Source organism: Ostrea edulis, chromosome 6, assembly GCF_947568905.1.
Source record: "Ostrea edulis chromosome 6, xbOstEdul1.1, whole genome shotgun sequence".
Taxonomy (NCBI): Eukaryota; Metazoa; Mollusca; class Bivalvia; order Ostreida; family Ostreidae; genus Ostrea; species Ostrea edulis.
Window position 1 is genome coordinate 44,621,075 of NC_079169.1, and position 27,722 is coordinate 44,648,796.

The window sequence follows — 27,722 nt, forward strand, 5'->3', positions numbered from 1 at the left end:
CAGGTCTGATATTTAATTATCTTTATTCACAGGTCTGATATTTTAAATTATCTTTATTTCTGGGTCTGATATTTGATTATCTTTATTCATGGGTCTGATAATTGATTATCTTTATTCACAGGTCTGATATTTAATTATCTTTATTCACAGGTCTGATATTTAATTATCTTTATTCACAGGTTTGATATTTAATTATCTTTAGTCATAGGACTGATATTTAATTATCTTTATTCACAGGTCTGATATTTAATTATCTTTAGTCATAGGACTGATATTTAATTATCTTTATTCACAGGTCTGATATTTGAGACAGAACTAACAGACAGTGGGGACAGCCGATTTTTCCAGGGCAGTTTAGATCAATACTTGAAACAGGTGAGACTATGTATCGGGTTTTATATTCTTATATGTACTTGCAAGATCGATGATCAGAGGCAGTAATATATTTCAGTCTGCCTGCCCATAAATTTCGTTTTGCTTGATAGCTATTGAACTATAAAAGATAGGGAAGTTCACATTAAAGATAAAATCCAGACTGAGGGTAAAATTTTACTACAGTTTGACATGGGTTGAGGTCTGGGGTGTAGTGTTTTATAAACATATTTTGTTTATTTAATGTAAAACTTTTTTATTGGTGCTAGTTTTTTTTAACTCACCTGAGCTGAAAGTTCTGGTCACCTTCCATCTGTCTGTAAACTTTTCACATTTTCATCTTCTCCAGATCCACTGGACTAATTTCAATTAAACTTGACACAAATCTTCATTGTAAAAAGGGGATTCAATTCTGTTCAAGTGAAGGTCCATGCTCCCTTCAAAAGAATGGAGTCATTTTAAGAACAACAGGGCCAGAAAAATTGAAAGCTTCCTGAAAGAGAGGAGATTCAAATTTGTTCAATCATGGCCTTTGTGGGTACAGTGTAGTCAAATTAAGGGTTCAAAGTTTCCCATGCAAATCTATAATGTAAATCTTTTTTTTTAATGGACTTTGTTCATATCATGCCCCCCCCCCTCCCCAGGGCATAGGAAATTCCATGTAAAACTCTTAGCCCATATTGTGACCCACAATGGGGGATCAGAGTTTTGCATGGGAATATATTAAAAACATTTTTAAAAATCTTCATCTTAACAACAGCAGGGCCATGATTAGTCTTATTGATATGTAAGCATCATCAAGAAGTAAACTTGTGACCTTGACCTTGGAGTTTGATCTACTTTTAAGAAATCAAAACCAACATGTATTCAATATCTCATGAACTATTTAGCATATTGAATATCTCCTGAACTATTTAAGGTAGGGCTTTCATAATTAACATATATATTCCATATGATAAGACCTGGCATTTTATACATGATCTTTGACCTTGTGATATTAATCCAAATTTTAAAACTTTAATGGAAACCTTGCTCATAACTTTTGAATAGTGAGTGATAGAGCTGTCATATTTTATATATCCATTTCATGTGACAAAACCTTTTTTGGTTCTTGAGATTTTAAATTTGTGACCTTGACCTTGGAGTATAACCTTTTCTAAGAAAACTTGGCATATTAAATATCTCCTGAACTATTTAAGATAGGGTTTTCATATTTTATACATAGATTCTTTATGTCAAGACCTTTTATTTGATGACCTTGTGACCTTTGAGTTTAACCAATTTTAAGGAAACCTAACCTATTCAATATCTCCTAAACTATTTAAGGTAGAGCTTTCCAGGATTCGAAATTACTTCATGTCCATAAGTCCAAGACTAGTAAAAAACATTGGACTAGTAAACTCCCTATGGCACTAGTCTGCATGGACTAGCAAAAATCTGGATATCAATCTTCAATACACCGGTTTCTAGGTACACCTGAGTTATTTCCCTTTGGAGAACTCTCGTATATAGTGAGGCGCGAAACAATTTGTTTACACGCGGGAGTGGGACTAATATTCATCACTGAGTAAGTGAATGTACCCAGTAAGTTTCTCATACACTGTCAGATCACCCGAATTCGACTGATACACAAACTAAGTAAGTTATAAGTATTAAGGAAGTAATTAAATACATAGAATTCTTATAATATCACGTTATTTTGTTGGTCATAAGTACCATATCTAAGATATTACTTGCAAATATGACATTGTTTTTACGTTTCCACTTAGTAAAACATTTCTTTCGATGGTATTTTGTATTTCTCACATTTACATATCAAAAGAGAAGCCACTTTTAATACATTTCATCGTCTTCCTCGTTGAATGTATGTCCACTCTGTCCCACTTAGTCATTCAAAGTTTCATTAAATGCACCTCCTACACAGGAGAGTTCGTATCTCGAAACTGGCGTATTGGTTAAGATTTTGGTATTTCTCAGAGTCTCTTAGATGTTTGAACTTCTGGTCAAATACCTGCATTGTTAAGTGATTGCACAGCAATGACATGCTGACCTTCCAAACTTGGAGGTACATGAGTCTCTCTGGTATTTGTATTATATGCCTCTGAATTTATGTTATCATTTTATCTGATATAGTGGACGAACTAGTGAAATGCTTTGCAGACTAGTAAACATTATTGAAGTAGTGTTTGAAAAAGTTAATTTCAAATCCTGGAACCTTTCACATTTTGTATAGAGATTTCTTATGGAAAGACCATTCCTTTTTATACCATAATCCTTGACCTTCTCAAGAGCAGCAAGGTCCTATTAGTCCTATTGGTGTTGAGGTAACCCTATGTTGTGGGAATTCAAGTTTGGTTATGTTGTAACCCTTTTGGGCTAGGTTAGGATCACAATATGTACTTCATGGGAATAAGGATGGAAAAAAATCTTGTAAAGATCACAACAGTTGAATAACAGCAGGGTCAAGGTGACTTGAGTGAGTGATGTGGCTCATGGACCTCTTGTCAACTTTGATTCAGAACATTATAACAGCACCTTTCAGTACTATAGTTTGGCAGTGCCTATGCTAATGTTTAACATTTGCAGATCTGCATTCCTGGTTGTTTATATATTTAAATATTTTAAAACCTCGCAAATATTTTACCATTTACAATATTTTCACTCTAAAAATAACCAAGTCAACAGGTACAGAAATGATTCTGATGCAGGGCATTAGTTAAAAACTACATACACAAACTATATACATTCACCTTTCATACACAACAATAAAAAACAATAGCTCCTTAAAAAGGTAGGTGGGTGGGTGGGTATGTAATTTTCTGAAATTTATCTTTATTTGAATGCTATACAATATGTAGTTATACGTATTTGGAATTTGGATTATATCAATTAAGAATTCAGATTTTTAATTAACTAATCGTTATAATCCTTTCAAAGTTCAAACTGCTGGTTAAATCTGAGGAGGTGAGGTGTCACATTGTTGAATGTTGCTTTGTTCTCTGAATCATGAGAGAGTAAACTGAAGAAGTATCATTTTGTGTTTTTTTCTGCTTATTTTGAAATGTGCTTGATTTGAGTTTCAAGTTCACACACCTATTCAAGTTTAATTTTACAATTTTCTTTTATTTAAAATGAAATGGAATGCAAACATGGAAGTGTTCCTGAGAGCTCATTGTCTGGTTAAGTTGACTCTGTGTAGTGTGGTGTTTTAAGTTATCTGAATATTTTTCCGATGGCTTTATACACATAATTATGCATGGTGTCTGTACATAATAATGATAAATGTCTTTAAGACGAGGACCAGGTTAAGTTTTGTATATACATATGTATGTATGATGAAATATGTTAAAATCAATGATTGATACATGTATATGTTACTGCTTTGCACATGACCTGATATTTTTTAATCAAATATTTAAAACTAAAAATGTATTCAAGAATGTAATGTTTTGTGAAAATAGTTTTGATATGTGATTGTATATAAAAGAACAATTCAAAGTCATTCTCTATAGCTGTTTAACTTGTCATTCTTTATAGCTGTTTAACTTGTCATTCTTTATAGCTGTTTAACTTGGCCAAAGACAAGATTGTCCCCATCACTGGGCTGGAGTTTGACAGAATGCCCTCAGACTCCATGACGGAGTACAAATATTACATCCTAGCTACTACACCAGGGTACGTACACAGCTTCATTGGATTTCAGAAATTTTCAATAAAGGCATGATGTTTACTATATATCATGTATATCATGTATTCTGAAAGCATTAGAGTCATTGAAATTTTACACCTTTGTATTATTTTCATCATCACCTAAAATAAATAAATTAAACAATTTCAACATAAATGTAATTCTTTTTCAAAATTTTAGTGTAGAATAATCTTTTTTTCCACAAATTCATACAATTGCAATTTGCTACAACAAGAAAAAATTGCGATCTTTTCCGATTGCGATTTTAACCTGCTATATACATGTAGTATTTGATACCCTGTTACCACATGGTAACTAATTAAGGATTTGGAAACCAGTTACCCATTGTTGCAAACCACGGCCAAAATGTACGATCCCCTCCCATTTTGGAGAGATCTATATGCAGACTCTGGATTGTGGCTTGAGATGATGCCAGTTACTAAATAAAGATTTGGAACCCTATTTTCTCCAATATCTATGCATGTAAGATACAGATGTCCTATGAAAGAAAGGTATAAAAGATTATAAGACTCTCTTATGAGTAACCATGAAATATAAGGTGATTTCACCTGAGGTTTGCAAAAAAGCTGTGAAACCCGAGGCTTTGCCGAGGTTTTTACCGCTTTTTTGCAACCCCGAGGATGGAATCACCTTCATATTTCATGGCAACTCATAAGAGGTATCTTTCTCTCATATTTCTAGAAATTTTCCGTTTTCCTTGTGCCTAACGATGCCATTTTGAGAATTTTCCAATTAATTTTTCGCTGTACATTAAAAATAACACCAGAATTGAATTCTACGACCTTCTTTTTGGCAACTATGTTGCTGACTAAAAATCAGCTGACGAGTGTATAAGTGAATTGTATTAGAGTTACTCCTCTTTTAATAAGTTCACAATATAAATCAATAATCGGGGTGATGCATGATGTCACTCGGCAGTCCATTAGCGCGAAACATTTTGACAGACCTAATCAGAATCTGAATCCACAACTACACGCTTTCTTCTTAAAGGAGTATTGATATTGATATTAATTGAGCAGTTATTTAATGACGAGTGTGTGAAGAGAGATTCCAAGTGGTTTTTGTTGGTGGATATGGGCATGGATAGACTTTCGTTTTCCACATGTGCAAGGACTCGAGTCTCATGGACATTGGAGGCTTTTGTTTCACCTGAGAAACATATAGGGACAGTAGATGTTAGCAGAGTGAATGTGGAGGTAGGCCTAGAACTAATAGACCGTGTGGGCTGGGTTTCTGTGAACTGGCATAATGCACTGGATGACATAGATGTACTCGACATCATTTTCGATATGAGGAATTTGTGACTGTTGTTGAGTGTGTGGTAGTTGTTCAAGGAATGTATATTTTTGTGTCCGGTCACATACACCTGGAGATTATCAGGGACATTACAATCTGTCATTTTTTGTACAAGAGCTTTGCGGACGCTAGTGTTCATTGTGTATTGATTATTGTACCATAGTTTGGCGTGCTTTCTTTTGTTAAAAGTGTGGGTTATCTGTACATAACCCACACTTTTCTTCAAACCCCGCCCACAAACTCGAAAAAAAAAGAAAAACATCACTGTCCAGACCACTGTATGAGGTTCCTCCAGATCAAAATTGCCCATATTAAACACGGATAACTGACTTGGACTAAGTTCTCCAAATAAATATTCGCACTCAATCTCATTTGTAGCTTGAGACAAGATAATATCGTCAATGGTTTCGTCCCAAAGACTTTCTATCTCCCTATTCTCCTCCATATGTGCGAACAAGTCGAGAAACACTTGTAAGTAGGAATACGGGTATCATTTACCAGTCACGTGATAAGAACGCGTAATACGGGTGTCGTTTAAAGACCCAGTCACGTGATAAGAACGCGTTCGAGAGAACAGCGGCGGCCAATCAGACTTGTTGTGTTTCTTTTATGGTTTCGCGCCATACAAATCTTAATTTTTTTTTTTCGCTTATGTTTCACCGATTTGTATATACATGTAAATGTTTATTAGCCAAATTAGTCAAAATATTTATTACATTGAAGACTATCAAATAGGATTTTTAAATTAAGAGTAACTACCATCATCAATTAAATATGTTGCTAAATTTTAAAACAGAAAAATGCACAAATATGGTTTCTTAGAATTTTGATATTGTATTTATTTTCAATTCTTTGAAGCAAATACTGGTACTAGTAGTCGGATAATGACTAAATATGAAATAAAAATATTAAAACCAACAGTCCAAACATTTAGATGCATTTAAAAAAAAGTTTATTTTAAAAGAATAGTTAACGTTCATACAATTTTTGGTGATGGAAAGTCATTTTAATATAAATATATAGTGTTCAAAGTGTAATGTAAAGACAAAAAATTGCCACCATATTATTAACAGGCGACCGCGCTTCCGAAAGCTAAAATAAAATATAATGAATAATAGTAAACTATGGTACAAGTCACTAAGCTCCCTTGTGTCATTATGACCACGCCCATCGGGTATCTGCACATAACCAGCAATATTATATGGGGTAACTACTACTTACGTCATGGGATATGAAAGATAAACGTCACGTGATATGAAAGATAGAAATATCTTTCACACCTTTCTTTCATAGAATATCTGTATCTTACATACGTAGATATGAGTGAAATTTGTTTCTCTCATATCTACGTATGTAAGATACAGATATCCTATGAAAGAAAGGTATGAAAGATATTTCTATCTTCCATATCACATGACATAGTCATGCAGAGGAATAGTTAATTCGTCTGCTTGTTATAAAAACAACTATCATGACAACATGATGTCCAGCATACTCGAGATTTTGGCGTTTAAATGTACATGACTTCATAGAGGCTATAAATGAAAATAAGAACACAATGATGAAAAAAGCCAGTCACCTTAAATTACTGATTACTGACAGAATTTCTTCCAAGCGAGATAACCATGTTATTCATTCAATCCCACCCCCCCACCCCCCCAAATTGAACTTAATAGCCTCAGGTTTTACTGCTTTTTGGGGGTGGAATTACTTTATATTTCATGGCTACCCATAAGAGAGTCTTATAATATTTCATGGCTACCCATAAGAGAGTCTTATAATATTTCATGGCTACCCATAAGAGAGTCTTATAATATTTCATGGCTACCCATAAGAGAGTCTTATAATATTTCATGGCTACCCATAAGAGAGTCTTATAATATTTCATGGCTACCCATAAGAGAGTCTTATAATGACAGTGTAAGTGACTGTGAGCCCTGTAGAAATGAGTGGAGTGTGGGAACTATTTACTGTGAGCCCTGTAGAAATGAGTGGAGTGTGGGAACTATTTACTGTGAGCCCTGCAGAAATGAGTGGAGTGTGGGAACTATTTGCTCTGGGTGTATAAGGGAGGTTTAAGAACACCGCTAGTTCTGATGTATATAGTGTGGTATGGCTAACTACAATGTGGTATTTTGATTGTAGGAGGCTGTACCAGTTTGTGGGAAATGTGTCAAAGTCTGCAGATCCCCCCGTGTTTCAACAGCTGTTCATGCAGTATGAAAGTGGAACAGGTAAACAACAAGAAACTCAATATTAGCAGCAAAGTTAATGTAAGATACAATGTAACAGAGATGGTTCATTTCAGGACTCCCGCACCCCCTGTTAATTTCAGGACTCCCGCACCCCCTGTTAATTTCAGGACTCCCACACACCCTGTTAATTTCAGGACTCCCGCACCCCCTGTTAATTTCAGGACTCCCGCACCCCCTGTTAATTTCAGGACTCCCACACCCCCTGTTAATTTCAGGACTCCCACACACCCTGTTAATTTCAGGACTCCCGCACCCCCTGTTAATTTCAGGACTCCCGCACCCCCTGTTAATTTCAGGACTCCCACACCCCCTGTTAATTTCAGGACTCCCACACACCCGAAGCTTTAGGGTTGGAGCAAAAACTGCTCTCTACAACGGTACATCTGTAAGAAAATCTAAATGCATAGTCATGGAAAGCCTCTACCAAAATTATAAATTTCATGATTCCCGGCGTAGAGGTTCTGAATCCAGGGCAGAGTCAATCTTGGCATATAGTTTATGTGTAAAACATTTTTAATAACTTCTTTTAAATGATATAAATACTACTTTGAAATTAAATAGATATTTAGAAGGAGCAGATAGCCCTTTTACCAAAATTATAAATTTCATGATCCCAGGGTTAGGGTTTTTGGTTTCAGGGTGGGACCAAACTTATCATAGTGATTATTGTCTTTATCATTTGAAACTTTAAGACTTCTTCCTTGATTTTGCTGATAGAGTATAAAAGCTAAATGCGTATTTAGAAAAAGCCGAAAGGGATGTACCAAAATTGTGAATTTTGCAACTCCAGGGCACTAGGGCAGGTCCAAAATAGTCCTATACAATCATGTAGTCATATAGTGCTGATATATTTGATATCATGTAAAGTCTTTCATTAGTACAGGCTTTTGGGTCAATTTCATTAGTGTTTCAAGAACATATCTTGTTTTATACTGCTGCTGAATATTAGAATTTAGTTTAGATATGCAAAACAGGGAAATTATTATAGATTTCTTAAGCCTTGGGGCTAGTGATACTAATACTCAAGTGACTGATAAGACCTGTAGGTCTATTGTTTTGAAGTTACTGACAATCATACCCTGTCTTATTTTACAGAGCAGTTTCTGGAACTTCCTGGAGAGTTTGGTTACAGTGAGCTGACTATGTTTAGGCCTCGCCATGCCAACAGTGTTAAAAGTTTTGCCTGGATGACAGGTATAGGATAGTGTGTAAATTTAGGAAGTTCTAATAATGTATTAATTACGCCATGCATGATAGATTGTAGGACTGGTGTTGCTATCTTGGGTATTTCTGATCTAGTTTTGTTTTGGATGAATTTGACATTATTAACAAATGTCAGAGATCTATTGTTATACTCCAAGAGTCACAGTCATCAACACTGGCAGAGTCTGTGAACGATTGTTGAAAGTTTATTTGATGGTTCATTTCCAATAAATCAGTAACCCTACATGAATCAAACTTACATGGATGATGCATATTTTTCAAATAAGTTGCCAGGTAATGTTTTTAGTTCACCTGAGCTGAAAGCTCAAGTGAGCTTTTCTGATTGTCTGTTGTCCATCGTCTGTTCGACTGTAAACTATTTACATTTTCAACTTCTCCAGAACCACTGGGCCAATTTCAACCAAATTTGGGAAAAAGCATCCTTGGGTGAAGGGCTTTTAAGTTCGTACAAATGAAGGACCAGGCCCCCTTCAAAGAGGAGATAATCACAAAAATGCAAAAATAGGGTGGGGTCATTTAAAATCTTCTCAAGAACCACTGGGCCAGAAGAGCTGAAATTTACATGAAAGCTTCCTGACATAGTGCAGATTCAAGTTTATTAAAATCATAGCACCCAGGGGTAGGGTGGGGCCACAAGAGGGGATCAAATTTTTACATACAAATATATAGGGAAAATCATTAAAAATCTTCTTCTGCAGAATAACTGGGCCAGAAAAGTTTACAATTACATGAAAGCTTTCTGACATAGTGCAGATTCAATTCTGTTAAAATCATGGCTTCCAGGTGAAGGTTGGGGCCACAATAGGAATCAAAGTTTTACATGCAAATTTTTAGAGAAATTCTCTAATTATGGGCTACGGTGACTCAGGTGAGTGATATGGCCCATGGACCTCTTGTTGCAGCAAGTTGAAGCTTTTATATGGTACATATTTACCTTACATAATTCAGATTTGTATGCAACCATCCATGATTTAGATCTTCACTCTGACCTATATTTTCCAGATGTGTATGGTTATACTTTTTGGCAGGTCATTCTTCAGAAATTGTAACTGTGATGTGGTGCAGACTTGCATGAATGATTCTTGATAGATAATTTTTACAACTTCTTGAAAGTCATTGCTTCATTTTAATTGATTTAATTTTAATTTATTTCATCCTCGTAGATAAGGAAGGCTACTCATATTGAAATATGCTATATTACTGCTTTTCCTCTCAAATTTTACATGACTGGCGAACTCTGAAATCATTTGTTAAAATTGAACAGTTAAAGATTTAAAGAATTGAAAAATGTATTTGGTCTACCATATTTAATGATCACTTAACATTTTTACTCCTATTCACATGTCTTTGCAGGCCCTGGTGTGTACTATGGTGAGATAGATGTCTCAGGAACTGCAGGGCCTCAATCAGTTACCATCAACACCAAACTCATCAGGTCTGTTACATTTACTGTGCGTTGTGGTATACTGCTAACCAACTTTCTAGCTCACCTGAGCTATAAGCTCACTATAATCTCACTATAAACTCAAGTGAGCTTGTCGGATTATCTGTCCATCTGTAAAGTTTACATGTTGTTTACTTCTTCTCCAGAACCACAGGGTTAATTCAACCAAACTTTCCATTAACCATCCTTGGGTAAAGGAGATTCCAAATTGTTTCAGTGAAGGGTCAAACCCTTTTCACAGGGGAGATATAATTAAGAAATAGTGAAAATATGGTGGCATTTTAAAAAATCTTCTCAAGAACCACTGGACCAGAAAAGACAAAACATATGTGAAAGATTCCTTATTGATTCAAATTGTTCAAATAATGGCCTCAGATTCAAGTCTATTAATATCATGGCTCCAGGGGTAGGATGGAGCTTCAATGTTTTACATGGCATTATATGGAAAAAATCTTTTAAAATATTCTTCTAAAGAATAGGAAGACCATGATTTGTCATGCAAGTATCATCAGGTAGTGCAGATTCAAGTTTATTCAAATCTCCGCAGAGGGAGGGGCGTGTATTAAGATGGGGCTTCAAATGAGGTTAAAGTTTTACATGAGGATACAGGTGACTCGAGATAACTCGAAGTTCAAGGGACCTTGATAAAACTTTGAGAGATCGAGAGTTCGAGAGATTGAAATTCGGAAATTGAAGGTCTGCCGGTATGGTTAAGATTTTACAGTAACCGGAAATGTATACCAACAAGATCATATGATATCGTTTTGACATGTTTTCCTTCATATTCGTCAGGTACTTTGATAAAAAAATAAAAAACCTTACTTTGCATTAATAAAAACATTTCAAAGTTTTTGTATTGATTTGTTCTTTAATCATGCTTAGATAGGCATACAAAACCAAGTTCAGATGATACTTTACTATCGTACACTAAACAGAGTACAATGTTATGTCGCTTTACCCAAAACAAAAATTCTAACGAATGAGTAAAACGATGTTTTAGAGTAACTTTACACAAAGAACAAACTCGAGAAATTTAACAGTCTGTAGATCTTTAAATTATGTATAAAAATTACTCTCTCGTTGTCACATCAAAACAAATTGTAGATTTCATTCATAGTCAGATTTTAATAAATAAATAATTTTAATCATCACGACTCAAAACCCCAGTGCAAGGTGTAAACTGACCAATTAGCCAATTATATACTCAAGTATGTCACCTCCACAAAGAAGCACCAGTGATGTTTCAACTATGTAAACATCTAATTACACCTCGGGATTCAACAAAATCCAGTTAAGGCCCAAGCGGAAATTATTACACGCTTGTGTAACGGTGGGTATACGCTACCACCACTTCGAGAGATCGAGAGTGAAAAACAATGAAATGTGTTTCACGGGACCCAACTTCACTCCGAGAGATCGAGAACTTTGAGAGATCGAACGTTCGAGAGATCGATAGTAAATTTGCTTTGTTATATAGAGAAAAAAATCGGGACCATGATTTCACTTCGAGAGATCGAAGTTCGAGCCATCGAAAGTCACCTGTATATACAGTGTAGGAGAAAATTATTCTCATGATTAGCAGGGTCAGGGTTAATCATATTATATTTACATTTGCCAATGCACTTCCTTATATGACAGTACTAATGAAATCGATGTTCAATTTCGTGTAACATGAATTTGGTCACATAATCAGTTTGTTCTTGCGTATGTAATCATCGCTTCAAAAGTAATTTCCTGTACTTTCACCTAGCTTCTTGCTTATGCAATGCAGTGGGGGATTTAGACCCCCCCCCCCCTTTCACCACAAATTTAAATAATAGAAATAGTGTGAGTAAAATTCCAGAATGGCACCCAAAATGGCTGAGTATTTTGGTTAATACTTGACTTTCACACTCCCCCTTTCGTAAACCCTGGATCCACCACTGCAATGACATCTGCAACTTCTGCATGGCGAATTTATAAAATAAAGTTCGATGATATTTGAAGCGAAAAAATGTAGGCAGAGTTATAAGCCTATTTACTTTATGATGATAAGTTAACCTGTTGTTTCCTAGCGAGGCTCGAAAAACATATGTTGATGTCAGGGTACTGGTGCGAGTCTTCATTAAAATCCTACAACAGAAATCTCTCAAGTGAACAAAAACTCTGTCAGTTCATTTTTATTTTTTCTTACACACACTGAAGGTAAATAAAAGATGTAACCTACCTGCACTTTGTCTAAATCTGTCCTACGGTCTCGAATCGTCTCCTGCATGGCTACAACCGCGAGTCCTAACGATGAACATGCCGTTGTTTCTTTCCAAAAACCTGACTAAGAGCTTAACGTTAACTTAACCATCATATCCTCCATCAATCCTCTCAGATCCTTTGAATTTCTGTCGAAATCTGTGTTCAACAATTGCGTTTTCAACTTTAATAGTAGGCTAGACCAATGCCAGTTTCTCCATCGCTGATCGCGACCAAATCACATCACGGATGTAGTTTACTCCGCTCTTCTTGTCTTCATTTCAGTTAACTTTACGCTCTAAATTACCTTTATTTTACACCTGTTTCGTCTTTTTTATGCCCCCGAGATCGAAGATTGGGGGGCATATTGTTTTTGTCCTGTCTGTCATTCTGTCATTTTGTAATTCTGTCATTCTGTCTGAAACTTTAACCTTGCTAATAACTTTTGAACAGTAAGTGATAGAGCTTTGATATTTCACATGAGTATTCCTTGTGACAAGACCTTTCCGTGGGTACCAACATTTCTGACCCCGTGACCTTGACCTTGGAGTTTGACCTACTTTTTGAAAACTTTAACCTTGCTAATAACTTTTGAACAGTAAGAGATAGAGCATTGATATTTCACGTGAGTATTCCTTGTGACAAGACCTTTCCGTGGGTACCAACATTTCTGACCCCGTGACCTTGACGTTTGACCTACTTTTTGAAAACTTTAACCTTGCTAATAATTTTGAACAGTAAGAGATAGAGCTTTGATATTGCACATGAGTATTCCTTGTTACAAGATCTTTCTGTTGGTATTGAACCTTTTGACCTTGACATTTGACCTACTTTAATTTTTTTTTTTTTACATTGGTCATAACTTCTAAATGGTAAATATTAGAGCTTTCATATTGTACATGAGCATTTCTTTTGACAAGATCTTTCTACTGGTACCAAGATATTTGCCCTTGTGACCTTGGCCATCTTCGGAATTGGCCATTATCGGGGGCATTTGTGTTTCACAAACACATCTTGTTTAACCTTTTCAATTAAATACCTATATCTTATATTCTCTTTGATATTGTTCCTAATTTTTTATTTGATAAAACTCAAACGAACTATATTTTGTGTTCTATGATCGTTATTTCGGTCATCTGCTACATAATCATGGAAGCTCGGTAAAAACACAAATCAAAATAGAAAATATAAATATAAGAAATAAAATATCATTTTTGAGTGTTATTGCGATATGACATGAAGTTGTACGTGATCAAATCTACTATAACGCCATTCGGGCGGTATAGAATTTTAATATACTTTCATGTAAAATACTCGAATCTGATTGGTTGAGAAGCATTTGAAAAAACATATTGTTACCCTCTGAGAACAGAAAGCATGCGTTCCAGGGTGATAGTATCTAGCAATGGGTAACAGTACTTGACAACGGGTGATATTATAAAAAATTATCACATGCGTCAAATTTATGCGCGTACGGTTTGCCGTAGATTATTAAACGACGTCGTTTGAGTGTTTGTTTCAAACGGGAATACCCGTATTGATATACAAAATATCGCATGTTAGTGATTGATCAAATGTAAACAGACGTAAGTTTTTTCTGCTTTGTTTTTTATATAACATTCAGTATAATAAAATAAATATTGCATGTAATTGAGGGTAACATTGAAAAATTTCAATGTTGCCTTCAACTACAGGTAATATTTATATATGATCACGTGACCAAATTCATGTCATATCCCAATAACATTCAAAAATGATATCTTATTTCTTAAATGTAAGTATTCCAGTGTCAGGATTAGTCATATTATCATGTAAGAATTCCAGTGTAGCACAGATTCATATTTGATCAAATCATATCCCATGGGGCTAGAGTTGGACTAAAATAGGAATTCAATGTTATACATGAAAATATGTTGGAAATTTTTATAAATTCCTTACATCAGTAGCAGGGCCACATTAAATCATATAAATATTCAAAGATTCTCAAATTGTGTGGATCAAGTTTTTTTGTTTGTTTATCTTTTATGAAAATAAAAGCACCATTATTTCCATTTAATATATGAATCATGTTTGCATCAAATAAAGATCTGCCAATAAATAAAGCACTAACATTTCAGCTCAAGCCTTTCTGTGAAAAATCCAACAAATATTTTCACCTTCAAAATAACTTGATATACAGTACATGCATATTTTAAAAGACAGTTTATGATTTATAGTTTGTTATAACTGTTGCATATTTATCGTCAGATATCCTAGAGATGGAGAAGAGAGGCCCCAGAATCCTCTGTCCATGGTGATGACCGAGTTCCATGTCCTGCTGTTGTTTAATGACAGGTAGAACCTAGGAAATCTAAAGACGAATTCTACATCCATATTAACGAAAGCCAGAAATAATAATTTTTCATCCATATTAACGAAATAATCTTCAGTTTCAGCAGATATAGTATGTAGTTGTGTGCATACATTGTAATGTATAGTTTGTTGATACAGTTTTCTCTCATTTTTTCAGGTTAAAAGTGATGTGTGTTTTAAATGAACAGCTGATATATGAAGATGTATTTCCTGATGTGAGTTTAAAAGAAATGTAGAGTCTAAAAAAGTGCCAATAGATTATGTGAAGTCTAAAAAGTACCTATAAATTATGTGAAGTCTAAAAAGTACAAATAAGTTATGTGAAGTACAAAAAGTACTATAAATTATGTGAAGTCTAAAAAGTACAAATAAGTTAAGTGCAGTACAAAAAGTACAAATAAATTATGTGGAGTCTAAAAAGTACCAATAAGTTATGTGAAGTACAAAAAGTACTGAATAACTTTCCGTACAAAGCAAGCCTCTTTGTGATGTACGCATTAGTTTCTGTGTGATGATATATAAATACCGAACTAACAATGGATTCACAAAACATTATTTAGTGAATGTAAATATTTCCAAATGTTTTATATGTCATCAAAAGATTTTTAATTCCTTTTTTCCTGTAAAATTTTCAACTTTTTTTTATGACAGAGGTTTGGCAGGCTGCTTGGTCTGTGTTGTGACCCAGTGAAGGGAACTATTTGGGCGTTCACGGCACAGAGCATTTTCAAATACAAAATCACACGAGAAGCCAGGTGAGAAGGTGTTCTTTGTCATCATGTTTAGGGAACATCATTCTCTCTAAACTTTTCAAAAGTGATTTGATGGATGCATTATATCTTGTTATGCTTCACAGTGTACCAACACTTCTTTGCTGTGTTTATGACATTTTATGAATTGTGTACAGTTAACCCAGTTTTATACATGAAAGCTTCTGATCTTGGAATTACTGATTGAACAAAACATGAGCAACAATGTAGAACATGCAAAACATATAAATAAAGTGCAAGTTTCAACCCCCACACTCTAAAAGTCAAATTAGTTACTAGGTGTACAACCCCCACACTCCAAAAGTCAAATTAGTTACTAGGTATACAACCCCCACACTCCAAAAGTCAAATTAGTTACTAGGTATACAACCCCCACACTCCAAAAGTCAAATTAGTTACTAGGTATATTTTGGAAACTTCAAATATTTCTTGCACTTTGTATATATCGTTACAGAGATGTATGGCAAATGTACCTCGACAAGAAGGAGTTTGAGCTTGCCAAAGATTATTGTAGAGTAAGTACATTTGTAAATTTCTTAAATTTTGTCTGTTGTGATGCAGGTTGTGAAGCCCCCTTCAGTTTCATCATAAGATATGTAGATGGAAGACTGAGATAGAGTCATTGTACACAAGTATATGACATGAGAGAAAACACTAACTGGAATAGATGGTTTACTGATGCACTATCACCTTGTTACACCCCCCCCCCCCCCTTGCGTATCACCAATAAAACATTAAGATTGGATTTCATTGCACACCAGTTCTAATGCAGCTCCCGTTGTTTGCTATCTGCCATTTGTTTTCAGGTATAAAATTTTTAATTATTTATAAGTATTCTTTGAAAATGATGCTAAGATAAAGTCATGGTTATGCATAAGGTCAGTTTGTACACAGGTGGTGTGCCGAGAACTGTGATGGCGTTAGCACTTAGAGAACACGTAAGCATAGGGTAATTATTGCTGATATTCATCAGAGAACACGTAAGCATGGGGTAATTATTGCTGATATTCATTAGAGAACACGTAAGCATGGGGTAATTATTACTGATATTCATCAGAGAACACGTAAGCATAGGGTAATTATTGCTGATATTCATTAGAGAACACGTAAGCATGGGGTAATTATTGCTGATATTCATCAGAGAACACGTAAGCATAGGGTAATTATTGCTGATATTCATCAGAGAACACGTAAGCATAGGGTAATTATTGCTGATATTCATTTTAGAGAACACGTTATCATAGGGTAATTATTGCTGATATTCATTAGAGAACACGTAAGCATAGGGTAATTATTGCTGATATTCATTAGAGAACACATAAGCATAGGGTAATTATTGCTGATATTCATAAGAGAACACGTAAGCATAGGGTAATTATTGCTGATATTCATCAGAGAACACGTAAGCATAGGGTAATTATTGCTGATATTCATTAGAGAACACATAAGCATGGGGTAATTATTGCTGATATTCATTAGAGAACACATAAGCATAGGGTAATTATTGCTGATATTCATCAGAGAACACGTAAGCATAGGGTAATTATTGCTGATATTCATTAGAGAACACGTAAGCATAGGGTAATTATTGCTGATATTCATTAGAGAACACGTAAGCATAGGGTAATTATTGCTGATATTCATTAGAGAACACGTAAGCATAGGGTAATTATTGCTGATATTCATCAGAGAACAAGTAAGCATAGGGTAATTATTACTGATATTCATTGGACTCTGGTATTGTCGATTGATAAATAAATCCTTCAGTATATCTGGAATAGACTGTACTCCATTTTACTAATGATACTGACAACCCCCTCATTGTTTTCATCATACCCTCAAATGAACAATCCAAGTATTTTAACACAAATTGAAATCACAAGTAGGTCCAGTAGTAGGGACCTATCTTAATAATAAATTTGTGCATTATTAGAAAATGGCTATGCCAAAATGAAAACAGCAAATTTTAATTTTGATCATTAAAAAAATGGAAAGTTTTCTTTAGTTGAACTCAAAACAAGGAAGGAAGAAATTGCTTACCAGTTTAGAGCATAAATTTGGAAATTAAGATCTGTGTGTAATGTTATAGCCAAATCCACAGACATTGGGAATGATGAAATGCTGATACAGTGCCAGGGAAATGACATTGCAGTGCTTGTCGTGAAAACATGGAATCTGCATTATTTCTGTAATTCACAAACATGAGGACTTTGTCAAAATATAAATATTTCATATGAAATTTTAAGATCAAAACCAAATTCATTTGGAAATGATTTGAGTATTTTTGACTCCATACTCAAATTAATGAATGGTTAGTGCGTTTCAAATCTAGGCATGCAATTTCATGTCAAGTGATTTCCGACTAACGCGCAGTGGCACATCATCATTTGCAGACTGTGACAGAACTGTCATGCCACAACTGGAGATTTGAAAATTTTCAGCTGGAGTTTTGGTCTGATAACTGGAGATTTTGTATTGACATTTTTTTACCGTTTTTATGTGTTCATTGGCTAATGATATTATGCTACTACATGTAGTAGTTTTTTTTGTGTTACAAGTGTCTGAGTTCATAATCATCAGATCCTTTTTGTGTTGAGAACATTGATAATTCCTTTTTTGTGTTAAGAACATTGATAATTCTTAAGTCAATACCTTAAAAACCACAATTAAAAGAAAAAAACTTGTTATATTTATATATTTATTACAGAGATAACAAGTTATAACAATTATCACTTTTCAGAAAAGTTGACCAACATATTAAATCTAGGCCTACTAACAAATTTAACCTCACTTGAGATTTCAGCACTGATGAGCTAAATAATATAAAGAACATGTTCTCACGTAAAAGAACTACATTGCATATCTGAAAACGTGTTTTTTCAGTGAAACATGTAGTGAACAAATATATGTTACAAGACTGGGCCACGTACTATTTATACATGCATGTGTAAATAAATATTGAGAAAATTTGAACTGTACACACCCATCGTTGTCTTGCCGTATCCATCTTTGAATATACAGTTCAGTTAGAGATAATCCATTCTAATACAATTGTGTCATTCTGTCCACACATTTTACGAACATCTTCAGTGCCCACTTTCTTTTCCCACTGCACCTGCACCTTACCAAGCTTTCAACAGCATCAAAGATCGTCCGACTTGACGTTTTTATAACAACTTAAACTGTCAGTATCACTTTCTAATCACCAGAGCGTGTGCCAAAAACAAACTTTTTAATCATCCACTAATTGTTTATTATCACTAATTGCTGTGTAATCATAAATAAACTCCTCAAATGGCTTCAGTCATTACTGTACCCTCGTTAATTGACCTGTTTACCTGTGCAGTCACTGTGACAGAAAATCAGTAACAGGAAATAGACGACTTTCAATTGTCTCGGGGTTTTTCCTTATCAATATCGAAAAATGGCGCTCAGAAAATTTTTGTTGTTGAAAATTTGAAATGACGGAAGATTTTACCTTTTAACGGAAGGGGGACTCAAATTCGGGAGATTTTGTCTTCCGACGGAAGAATCACAGGTCTGGCCGGATTTGATACACGCACTGGAGCACTTCATCATTTAATGACGGATGAGCAACAGAAAGCTGGCAATCTTATCAAAGAATGCGAACTTTAAAATGTTTTAGTATGAGTGTGATGGGATTACTTTCATTAGCTGTTACTGTGGAATCATTGGAATTCGTGGTGGCTCAATTTTCGTGGAATTCGTGGGTACCCTTCACCCACGAATTTACATCCTCAACGAATATATATATATATATATATATACAATATATATTACAAATATATAAATCCACGAAATTACGTCCCCACAAACCCGTAAAAATTCAGCAATCCACGATAATTGGCCCCCACGAATTTAAATGATTCTACAGTATCTGACAGATTTTTAATTACTGCAAATACAAAAAATTATTAAAGATTGAAATATGGTGGCCCGATGTTACAGTGGAGATAGAACTGAAAAATGCACCCATTTGTTAATAATGTAAGGGCTATTCCAGAAATAAATACATGGGGGGGGGGGGGGGGCACCTTTTGTATATACCAAGCACCCATAAAAAAAAAATAAAAAATTGCCCCATGACCCATCAAATTGATAAAACTCATTTTTACAATGACCCATCTAATTAAAAAAAAACCTAACCAGACCCACCACAAAAATATTTTAAAAAATGAAAACGGTATACAAATCTCGCGAGGTTTTCGGGACAGACATTCTAGTAGTCAATGACGCGGTAATGCCTGTGCGACATTGTATCACAGTAGTTCTGAAGAAACGATGTCACATCAACAATCAAATGCATCTACCGTATATACTCGCCTATAAGTCGGATTTTTGGGAGTCAATTTTTGGTCCAAAACTCTATGTCCGACTTATAGGCGCGTCCTAAGAAGATTGGTATTTTTCTAGGCGGTGTAATGTAGTGTTTTTTAAACAACTCCGACGATTATCATGGACTACCACACAAATGATTATTGTTCACAAATATCTAGACATATTGTATTGTTTATGTATTTTAAAATTATGTATAAAGTACAAGTATTTACATATTTTTATCTTGTTAAAAATTATTTACATACCGGTAACTAATACTTTCAATTCAACTAATCTATCGTTAATTGGTAAAATTGAATTACGAACTCGATTTAATATTGAAATATTCATATGTATACCGGCTGAAATATATTTCATAAAAGATTGAATATTGTAAACAGATAATTTAGATCATCATTCTTGACTCTTAAAAACTCTATTGTTGATACATTGAATTATACCGGAACCCCACAATAACCGCGAGGCGCGCTCCACTAAGTAAGCACGGTGTCAGGTACTGGTAATTAGGAGACCATAATTGCGTAGGTAAACAAGGGATCATTGTCCATAATAGATCAAGGGTTGTGTTTAACCCCAAACAGATATGGCTTGGATATTGAGCACCTCATGATTATTAATTTCTCAAAATATTTTTTGAAATATAGGTAAAAACACAAGAGCATTGACTTGAAATTGTCAACCGATTCTGACAAAAAATTGTACCGACTTATAAGCGGGTCAATGGCAAATTCCTTCAAAATAACCTTTAAAAATGCAACCGACTTATAGGCGGACCGACTTATAGGCGAGTATATACGGTATGGTGGGAATGTTGGAAAGATTGGAAGTCCAAGCGATGCTATTATCATGAAATGGGTATGGATATGTTTTTCCACGAATCGTTCGTCTTCTAATGGAGGCCTCTATATCACCACCACACTGACTGATAAATATAACGCATCGGTACCCTCGCATAAATCAACCAAGGTTTGCCTATTTTTATTAGAAAACGGAATACCTATTGATTTCAAAATATTCCCAAGATCGATGCACTGTAAACTGTAATAATCTACAGAGTTCGCCGCCATCACGTCCCAAGGGACCCTACTAAACACGCCTCTAATTTGAAGAGTGTCGTAATGGAAATAGAAAAGAGCGACAACTCGAATAGTTCTATGTTATTTCCGATTTCGAAAGCACGTTTTCAATTTTCCCTCCGACGTTTTGTAACCAACACGACAAGAGCGACAATAAAAATATTCTGAAAACTCAACACCCACGTGGCACAAAATTAAAAAACAATAGAAACTACCCACTACCCATAATAAAAAAAATTTTGAACAGTCCAACCACGGACCAAATAAAATATGAAAAAATACGACCACCCACACAAAAAAATATCATTTGCCGCCCGACCCCCCCATTTGATCATTTCTGGAACAGCCCAAGAAAATCAGCAAATCCATGGTGTTTCAAAAACTGAAATGTCAAATCATACTGTGGTTATGTTTATAACAAGAAGTCATGGATGGTATTCTGATTACTAAATTCAATATAATGCCACCCTCGTTTATATAATGCCAAAAGGGTCTTGGACAAAACATGGCAAATATAGAGGAAGCACTGTATATATAGTCTAGAACATTCAAATGCATAAAGTGTTAGTTTATTGATGGTTGTGAGTAGCCTGATCGGAAACATTTTGTGGTTTTAGGACAATGCAGCTCAGCTGGACCGAGTATTGACAAAGCAAGCAGAGTACCTGTTTGAAAAAGGAGAGTAAGTAAACTCTCTCTTTCTCTCTCTATCTCTCTCTTTCTCCCCCCTCTCTCTCTCAGAAGTGCATGCCATTGATAAGCAATATTAGCTCACTTTATGGTTAATTGTTTTGTTAGATTAAATCTTGCAAGTAATTCTGTAGTTACCAGGAAAGTGCCATGATGTATGCTCAAACACAGAACTCATTTGAGGAGATAGCACTCAAGTTCATCAAACTAGACAGAAAGGATGCATTAAAGTCTTTTATACAGAAGAAACTTTCATCTCTCAGACCACAGGTATCCAGCTCGCGTATATGAAAATGCTTTCAAAAATGGATATATTTATATTCTTTGAGCTACATGTATGATAAATTACTGTATTTATCTTGAATATATTTATATTCTTTGAGCTGTGTTAAATTACTATCCCAATTCTTCTTTTTCAAAGTGTAACTTTTTATTATGCAGCCAAAACATTTAGGAGTAAATCTTTAAATCTCAAGGGATTGTAACCTTTTTAACTCATGAACCTAGAGAAATTATCTGTCAAGGAGGATTTGTTTGTGTGTTGTCTAGGATAAAACCCAGATAACAATGTTGGTGACCTGGTTGATTGAGATTTTCCTGAACCAGTTAGGTGAAATGAAAGAGCAAGGGCAAGATGAATCTGAGGAGTACAGAAGTACTCAAGAGGAGTTCCGAATGTTTCTGGCTCAGCCCAAAAACAAGGTATGACAAAGTTTTTAAAGTGCAGTGATTTCCGTAGCTTTTGAAATCTATTTTGATGGTGACTTCATATTTACAGTTCTATCAGGAATGGGAGACTACACTTATTTTACAGTAGCCCATCTTTCAGGTTAGGTGAGATTTTAATTTGATTCACTCTGTAGATTAAATCATTTCAGGAATGTGTTAGTAACAATCGGGGAGTGGTGTACGACCTGATTGCCAGTCATGGAGATGTTGAGGATATGGTATTTTTTGCTGTTTTAATGCAAGGTGAGTTCTTACAGACCCTGATGCATACTACTACACCAGTGGAATGGTGAAGGGTTTGGGAATGAATGGATTTTATTGGGGAATGAAATCTGAATGGTTTGAATGGAACAGTTCTCGGTGAGAATGGAATAGTTCTTGTAGGGAACTTGAAGATGCAGAATGAACAGTTTAGGTTGGGAACAGAATGTTTGGTCCAAGAGCAAACGGTTTGGTCTTGATTTCAATTTCTGCATTTCAGACTGTTTTTACATACAGACAGTGATTTTTTCGCACTAAGATATATTTGATGGTTTCCCCTTGCAAAAATTAGGAATTTTTTCCCAATTTAAAATCCATTTTTCCCAATTTTCAGATCCGATTTTGATAATGAAAAAAGTGTCACTGACCTTCAATCTTTAGATTGGGTTCAGTGTTACTTTTGGTGCATCAATTGTTGCTCCAGTTTGTGATAAAATACTTTCTTTACAATTGTAAAACAAAATAGTTGAAAGTGAGTAGACACAAGAGTTTTAATGGAGTGACCAAAAATGATAATTAGAAAGATTTGGAAATTCCCAATTTATTTTTTGCCCAATGTTGGAAAAATCAAATGTTATATTCACCTTGAAGACACATGCAGGTGAACATAATGTTCTATTTTTCTTAGGTTGTTCAATCTCAGCCAATAACAAAGCATGGAATTATTTGAATTTTTGGCATTTTATGTAGATTTTGAAAAAGTGATCACCCACCACATTCAACATGACAATTATAGAGGAGCCTTAGGCCAACTAGCCAAACAGGTATGGAACCAAAATAAATCAACTGTAATATGTGATATCATTAAGGAATTAATTAAACAAACTGTATACAGTATTATACCAACATTTACAATTTATTTTATTAACACTTTTTATTTATTATTATTGAATATACAGGTGACTTTTAATAACTCAAAGCTCTTTATAAAACTTCAAGAGTTTGAGAGATCGAAATTTGAGTCAAATCCAGAAATTAAAGGTCCAACCATTATGGTTCAGATTTTAAAGCAACTGAAATGCATATCTACAGCATCCTGGCATTGTTTTGACACATTGTCCTTCATATTTTAGGTACAAGTATAAATTGACTTGATTTTAAGAACATGAAACTTTATCTTGCATAGATAAAAAGATTTTAAAAAGTTTATATATTCATTTTTTTTCTCATGTTAAGATAAATGTATACATTTATGAGACAAATTTCTCATCCATAATGATGTTTCGCAGTCACTAACTACACAGAGCACAATCCTCCACACAGTCACTAACTACACAGAGCACAATCCTCCACACAATCACTAACTATACAGAGCACAATTCTCCACACAGTCACTAACTACACAGAGCACAATCCTCCACACAGTCACTAACTACACAGAACACAATCCTCCACACAGTCACTAACTACACAGAGCACAATCCTCCACACAATCACTAACTACACAGAGCACAATCCTCCACACAGTCACTAACTACACAGAGCACAATCCTCCACACAATCACTAACTACACAGAGCACAATCCTCCACACAGTCACTAACTACACAGAGCACAATCCTCCACACAATCACTAACTACACAGAGCACAATCCTCCACACAATCACTAACTACACAGAACACAATCCTCCACACAATCATCACTAACTACACAGAGCACAATCCTCCACACAATCACTAACTACACAGAGCACAATCCTCCACACAGTCACTAACTACACAGAGCACAATCCTCCACACAGTCACTAACTACACAGAGCACAATCCTCCACACAATCACTAACTACACAGAGCACAATCCTCCACACAATCACTAACTACACAGAGCACAATCCTCCACACAGTCACTAACTACACAGAGCTCAATCCTCCACACAATCACTTACACAGAGCACAATCCTCCACACAATCACTAACTACACAGAGCACAATCCTCCACACAATCACTTACACAGAGCACAATCCTCCACACAATCACTAACTACACAGAGCACAATCCTCCACACAATCATCACAACTTTCAGTCACTTTACGCAAAGCACGTATTCTAATGAATAGTGATGATTCTTTGGCATGTTTCTAAAAAAAATTTCAACAGTACTGTCTCATTGTCAAGTCCACACAAGTTGGCTGTAGTCGAATTGTAATGAAAACAAAGTGCAGTATGAGGGATCAATTGATCAATTAAACAATTAACTATCCACCCCACAAGGAAACACAGGCAATATGTCCCTACAAACACTTTATTAACACAGCTGAACTAGCCCTGGCATTCAGCATTATTCAGGTAAGGTTAAGCAGAAATAATTATAAGCATTAGTATGTATGCACTGTGTATACACAACCACCACTTCAAGAGATCAAGAGTGAACAATGAAAACAATGAAGTATGTTTTAAGGGACCCATATTTCACTTCAAGAGACTAGAACTTTGAGAGATCAAACGTTCGAGAGATCAAGAATAAATCTGCTTAGTTATATAGAGAGAAAAATCAGGACCGTGATTCCACTTCGAGAGATCGAGAACTTTGAGAGATCAAAGTTCGATCCATTGAGAGTCACCTGCATATGACTTAATGAGGGTTAAAACTTTGTAAATTTGAACTACTATGTAAAAAGATTACTCTTTTCCTCATCTTTCATCTTGAAACTGGGGAACCAGTACATTTCCCATGTTTATGGGGATGGTCTTTTATCATGTGTGTATCTGTTGGTGCATATTTGCATACTAACTGCAGTGAGGTACTAAATTTTCTGATTTTTGTTTTCTCTGCAGACGGACACTGAGCTGATATACAAGTTCTCTCCCCTGTTGATGCAGTACATTCCTAAGGATACAGTCTCTCTGTGGATCAATAGGAGAGACTACCTGGAACCAATGAAACTCATCCCAGCCCTGGTCCAGTACGACCATAAAAAGTACAGGGAACAGGTCAGTAGGAACAAATGTGTGGATCTAGCAGAGGTGGGAAGGGGTGAATCTAGTAGGGGTGGGGAGGTGTGGATCTAGCAGGTTTGGGGAGGTGTGGATCTAGAAGGGGTGGGGTGGTGTAGATCTAGCAAGGGTGGGGAGGTGTGGATCTAATAGGGGTGGGGAGTTGTAGATCTAGCAGAGGTGGGGAGGTATGGATCTAGCAGGGGTGGGGAGGTGTGGATCTAGTAGGGGTGGGGAGTTGTAGATCTAGTGGGGATGGGGAGTTATAAATCTAGCAGGGGTGGGGATGTGTGGATCTAGCGGGGATGGGGAGTTGTAGATCTAGCAGGGGTGGGGAGGTGTGGATCTAGCAGGGGTGGGGATTTATAGATCTAACAGGGGTGGGGAGGTGTGGATCTAGTAGGGGTGGGGAGTTGTAGATCTAGTGGGGGTGGGGAATTGTAGATCTAGCAAGGGTGGGTAGTTGTAGATCTAGCAGGGGTGGAGAGGTGTGGATCTAGCAAGGGTGAGAAGGTGTGGATCTAGCAGGGGTGAGAAGGTGTGAATCTAGCAGGGGTGGGGAGTTGTAGATCTAGCAGGGATGGGGAGGTGTGGACCTAGCAGAGGTGTAGATCTAGCAGGGGTGGGGAGGTGTGGATCTAACAGGATTGGGAAGGTGTAGATCTAGCAGGTATGGGAGGTGTGACTTTTGAACAGTAAGTGGTAGAGCTTTGATATTTCACATGAGTATTCCTTGTGACAAGACCTTTCCGTTGGTACTAAACCTTTTGACCTTGACATTTGACCTACTTTTAAAAAAGATTACGTTGGTCATAACTTCTAAATGGTAAATATTAGAGCTTTCGTATTGTACATGAGCATTTCTTGTGACAAGATCTTTCTACTGGTACCAAGATATTTGTCCTTGTGACCTTGGCCATCTTCGGAATTGGCTATTATCGGGGGCATTTGTGTTTCACAAACACATCTTGTTAGGATATAATAATATTGAGTACATCCACTAGAAAATGGTATAGGATTTGTTGAAAATCATTTGGATGTCGATCAATAAGATGTTTCTTTGAAGTAAAAATAACAGCTTGATTTATTGTAGGGAAATGAGGCCATTCGGTATCTGGAGTTCTGTATAGAACAACTTGACAACAAGGACCAAGCAATCCATAACTACCTGTTGTCTCTGTATGCCAAAATCAAACCTGACCAACTCATGACTTATCTCAACATACAAGGAATGGTAAGGCAAAATATTGGACTTTCTGCTTACATTCTGTAATTCTTTACCAATTTACAACTAGCTCAATAGAAAATATTTTTGCACAGATTTTTAGGTCACCTGAGTCACTCAGGTGACTTATTGCTGGTGGTCTTCGTCTGTCTTTGTGCATTGTGTGTCATCTGTTAACAATTTTACATTTTCAACTTCTTGAAAACTACAAGGCCAATTGTTACCATTTTTGGTGTAAAGCTTCTTTAGGATACGAGGAATGTAAAATGTGAAATTTATTATCTGATCTCCCCCAGGGCCTCATGGGTAGGGCCAAAACTGCAAAAAAAAATGCCATATTTTCAAAAACCTTCGTCTCTACTCCCACATAATTAAGACAAAAACCAAATGCATGGTTATGGAGTCGGTGAAGACCTTTTCCAAAATTGTGAAGGAGTTATCGTTCAGTCTCTTGGGATGGGGCCAATATGGCCATATAGTAAAGATATATTAAATCTTAGAAAATCTTCTCTACTCTTAGACATGTATAAGAAAAACTAAATACATGTTCATAATGTCCATGAAATTCTCTATCTAAATTATGAAAATCATGACCTCTGGGTTAGGGATTAAGGCCCTAGGGTGGGGCCGATATGGCTCTTTAGTGAAAAAGTATTAAATCTTAGAAAAATCTTCTCTTTTCTCAAACATGTGTGAGAAAAACTAAACGCAATATTTAGAAAGATGATAAAGCTGTCTACTTAAATTGGAAATTTCATTACCCTTGGGGCAAAGGTAGTGATCCAGGGGGAGGGGGAAA

General features: G+C 35.6%; 1 protein-coding gene across 2 annotated transcripts in view; it reads left to right on the forward strand.

Moving 5' to 3' along the window:
* Positions 1 to 27,722, forward strand: part of LOC125645583 (vacuolar protein sorting-associated protein 18 homolog) — a 58,417-nt gene that overhangs the window by 16,477 nt on the left and 14,218 nt on the right. Inside the window, exons 7-23 of one of the 2 annotated variants that reach the window (XM_056139683.1) lie at positions 296 to 375; positions 3,310 to 3,336; positions 3,935 to 4,047; positions 7,523 to 7,611; positions 8,728 to 8,826; positions 10,210 to 10,291; positions 14,774 to 14,860; positions 15,036 to 15,093; positions 15,530 to 15,633; positions 16,103 to 16,163; positions 21,701 to 21,765; positions 21,908 to 22,043; positions 22,323 to 22,475; positions 22,652 to 22,745; positions 23,454 to 23,527; positions 25,540 to 25,695; positions 26,792 to 26,932. In XM_056139683.1, the coding sequence (XP_055995658.1) occupies positions 296 to 375; positions 3,310 to 3,336; positions 3,935 to 4,047; positions 7,523 to 7,611; positions 8,728 to 8,826; positions 10,210 to 10,291; positions 14,774 to 14,860; positions 15,036 to 15,093; positions 15,530 to 15,633; positions 16,103 to 16,163; positions 21,701 to 21,765; positions 21,908 to 22,043; positions 22,323 to 22,475; positions 22,652 to 22,745; positions 23,454 to 23,527; positions 25,540 to 25,695; positions 26,792 to 26,932 (1,619 nt within the window). The remainder of the gene's footprint in view (positions 1 to 295; positions 376 to 3,309; positions 3,337 to 3,934; positions 4,048 to 7,522; positions 7,612 to 8,727; positions 8,827 to 10,209; positions 10,292 to 14,773; positions 14,861 to 15,035; positions 15,094 to 15,529; positions 15,634 to 16,102; positions 16,164 to 21,700; positions 21,766 to 21,907; positions 22,044 to 22,322; positions 22,476 to 22,651; positions 22,746 to 23,453; positions 23,528 to 25,539; positions 25,696 to 26,791; positions 26,933 to 27,722) is intronic. The other variant, XM_048871173.2, reaches the window with a different exon arrangement.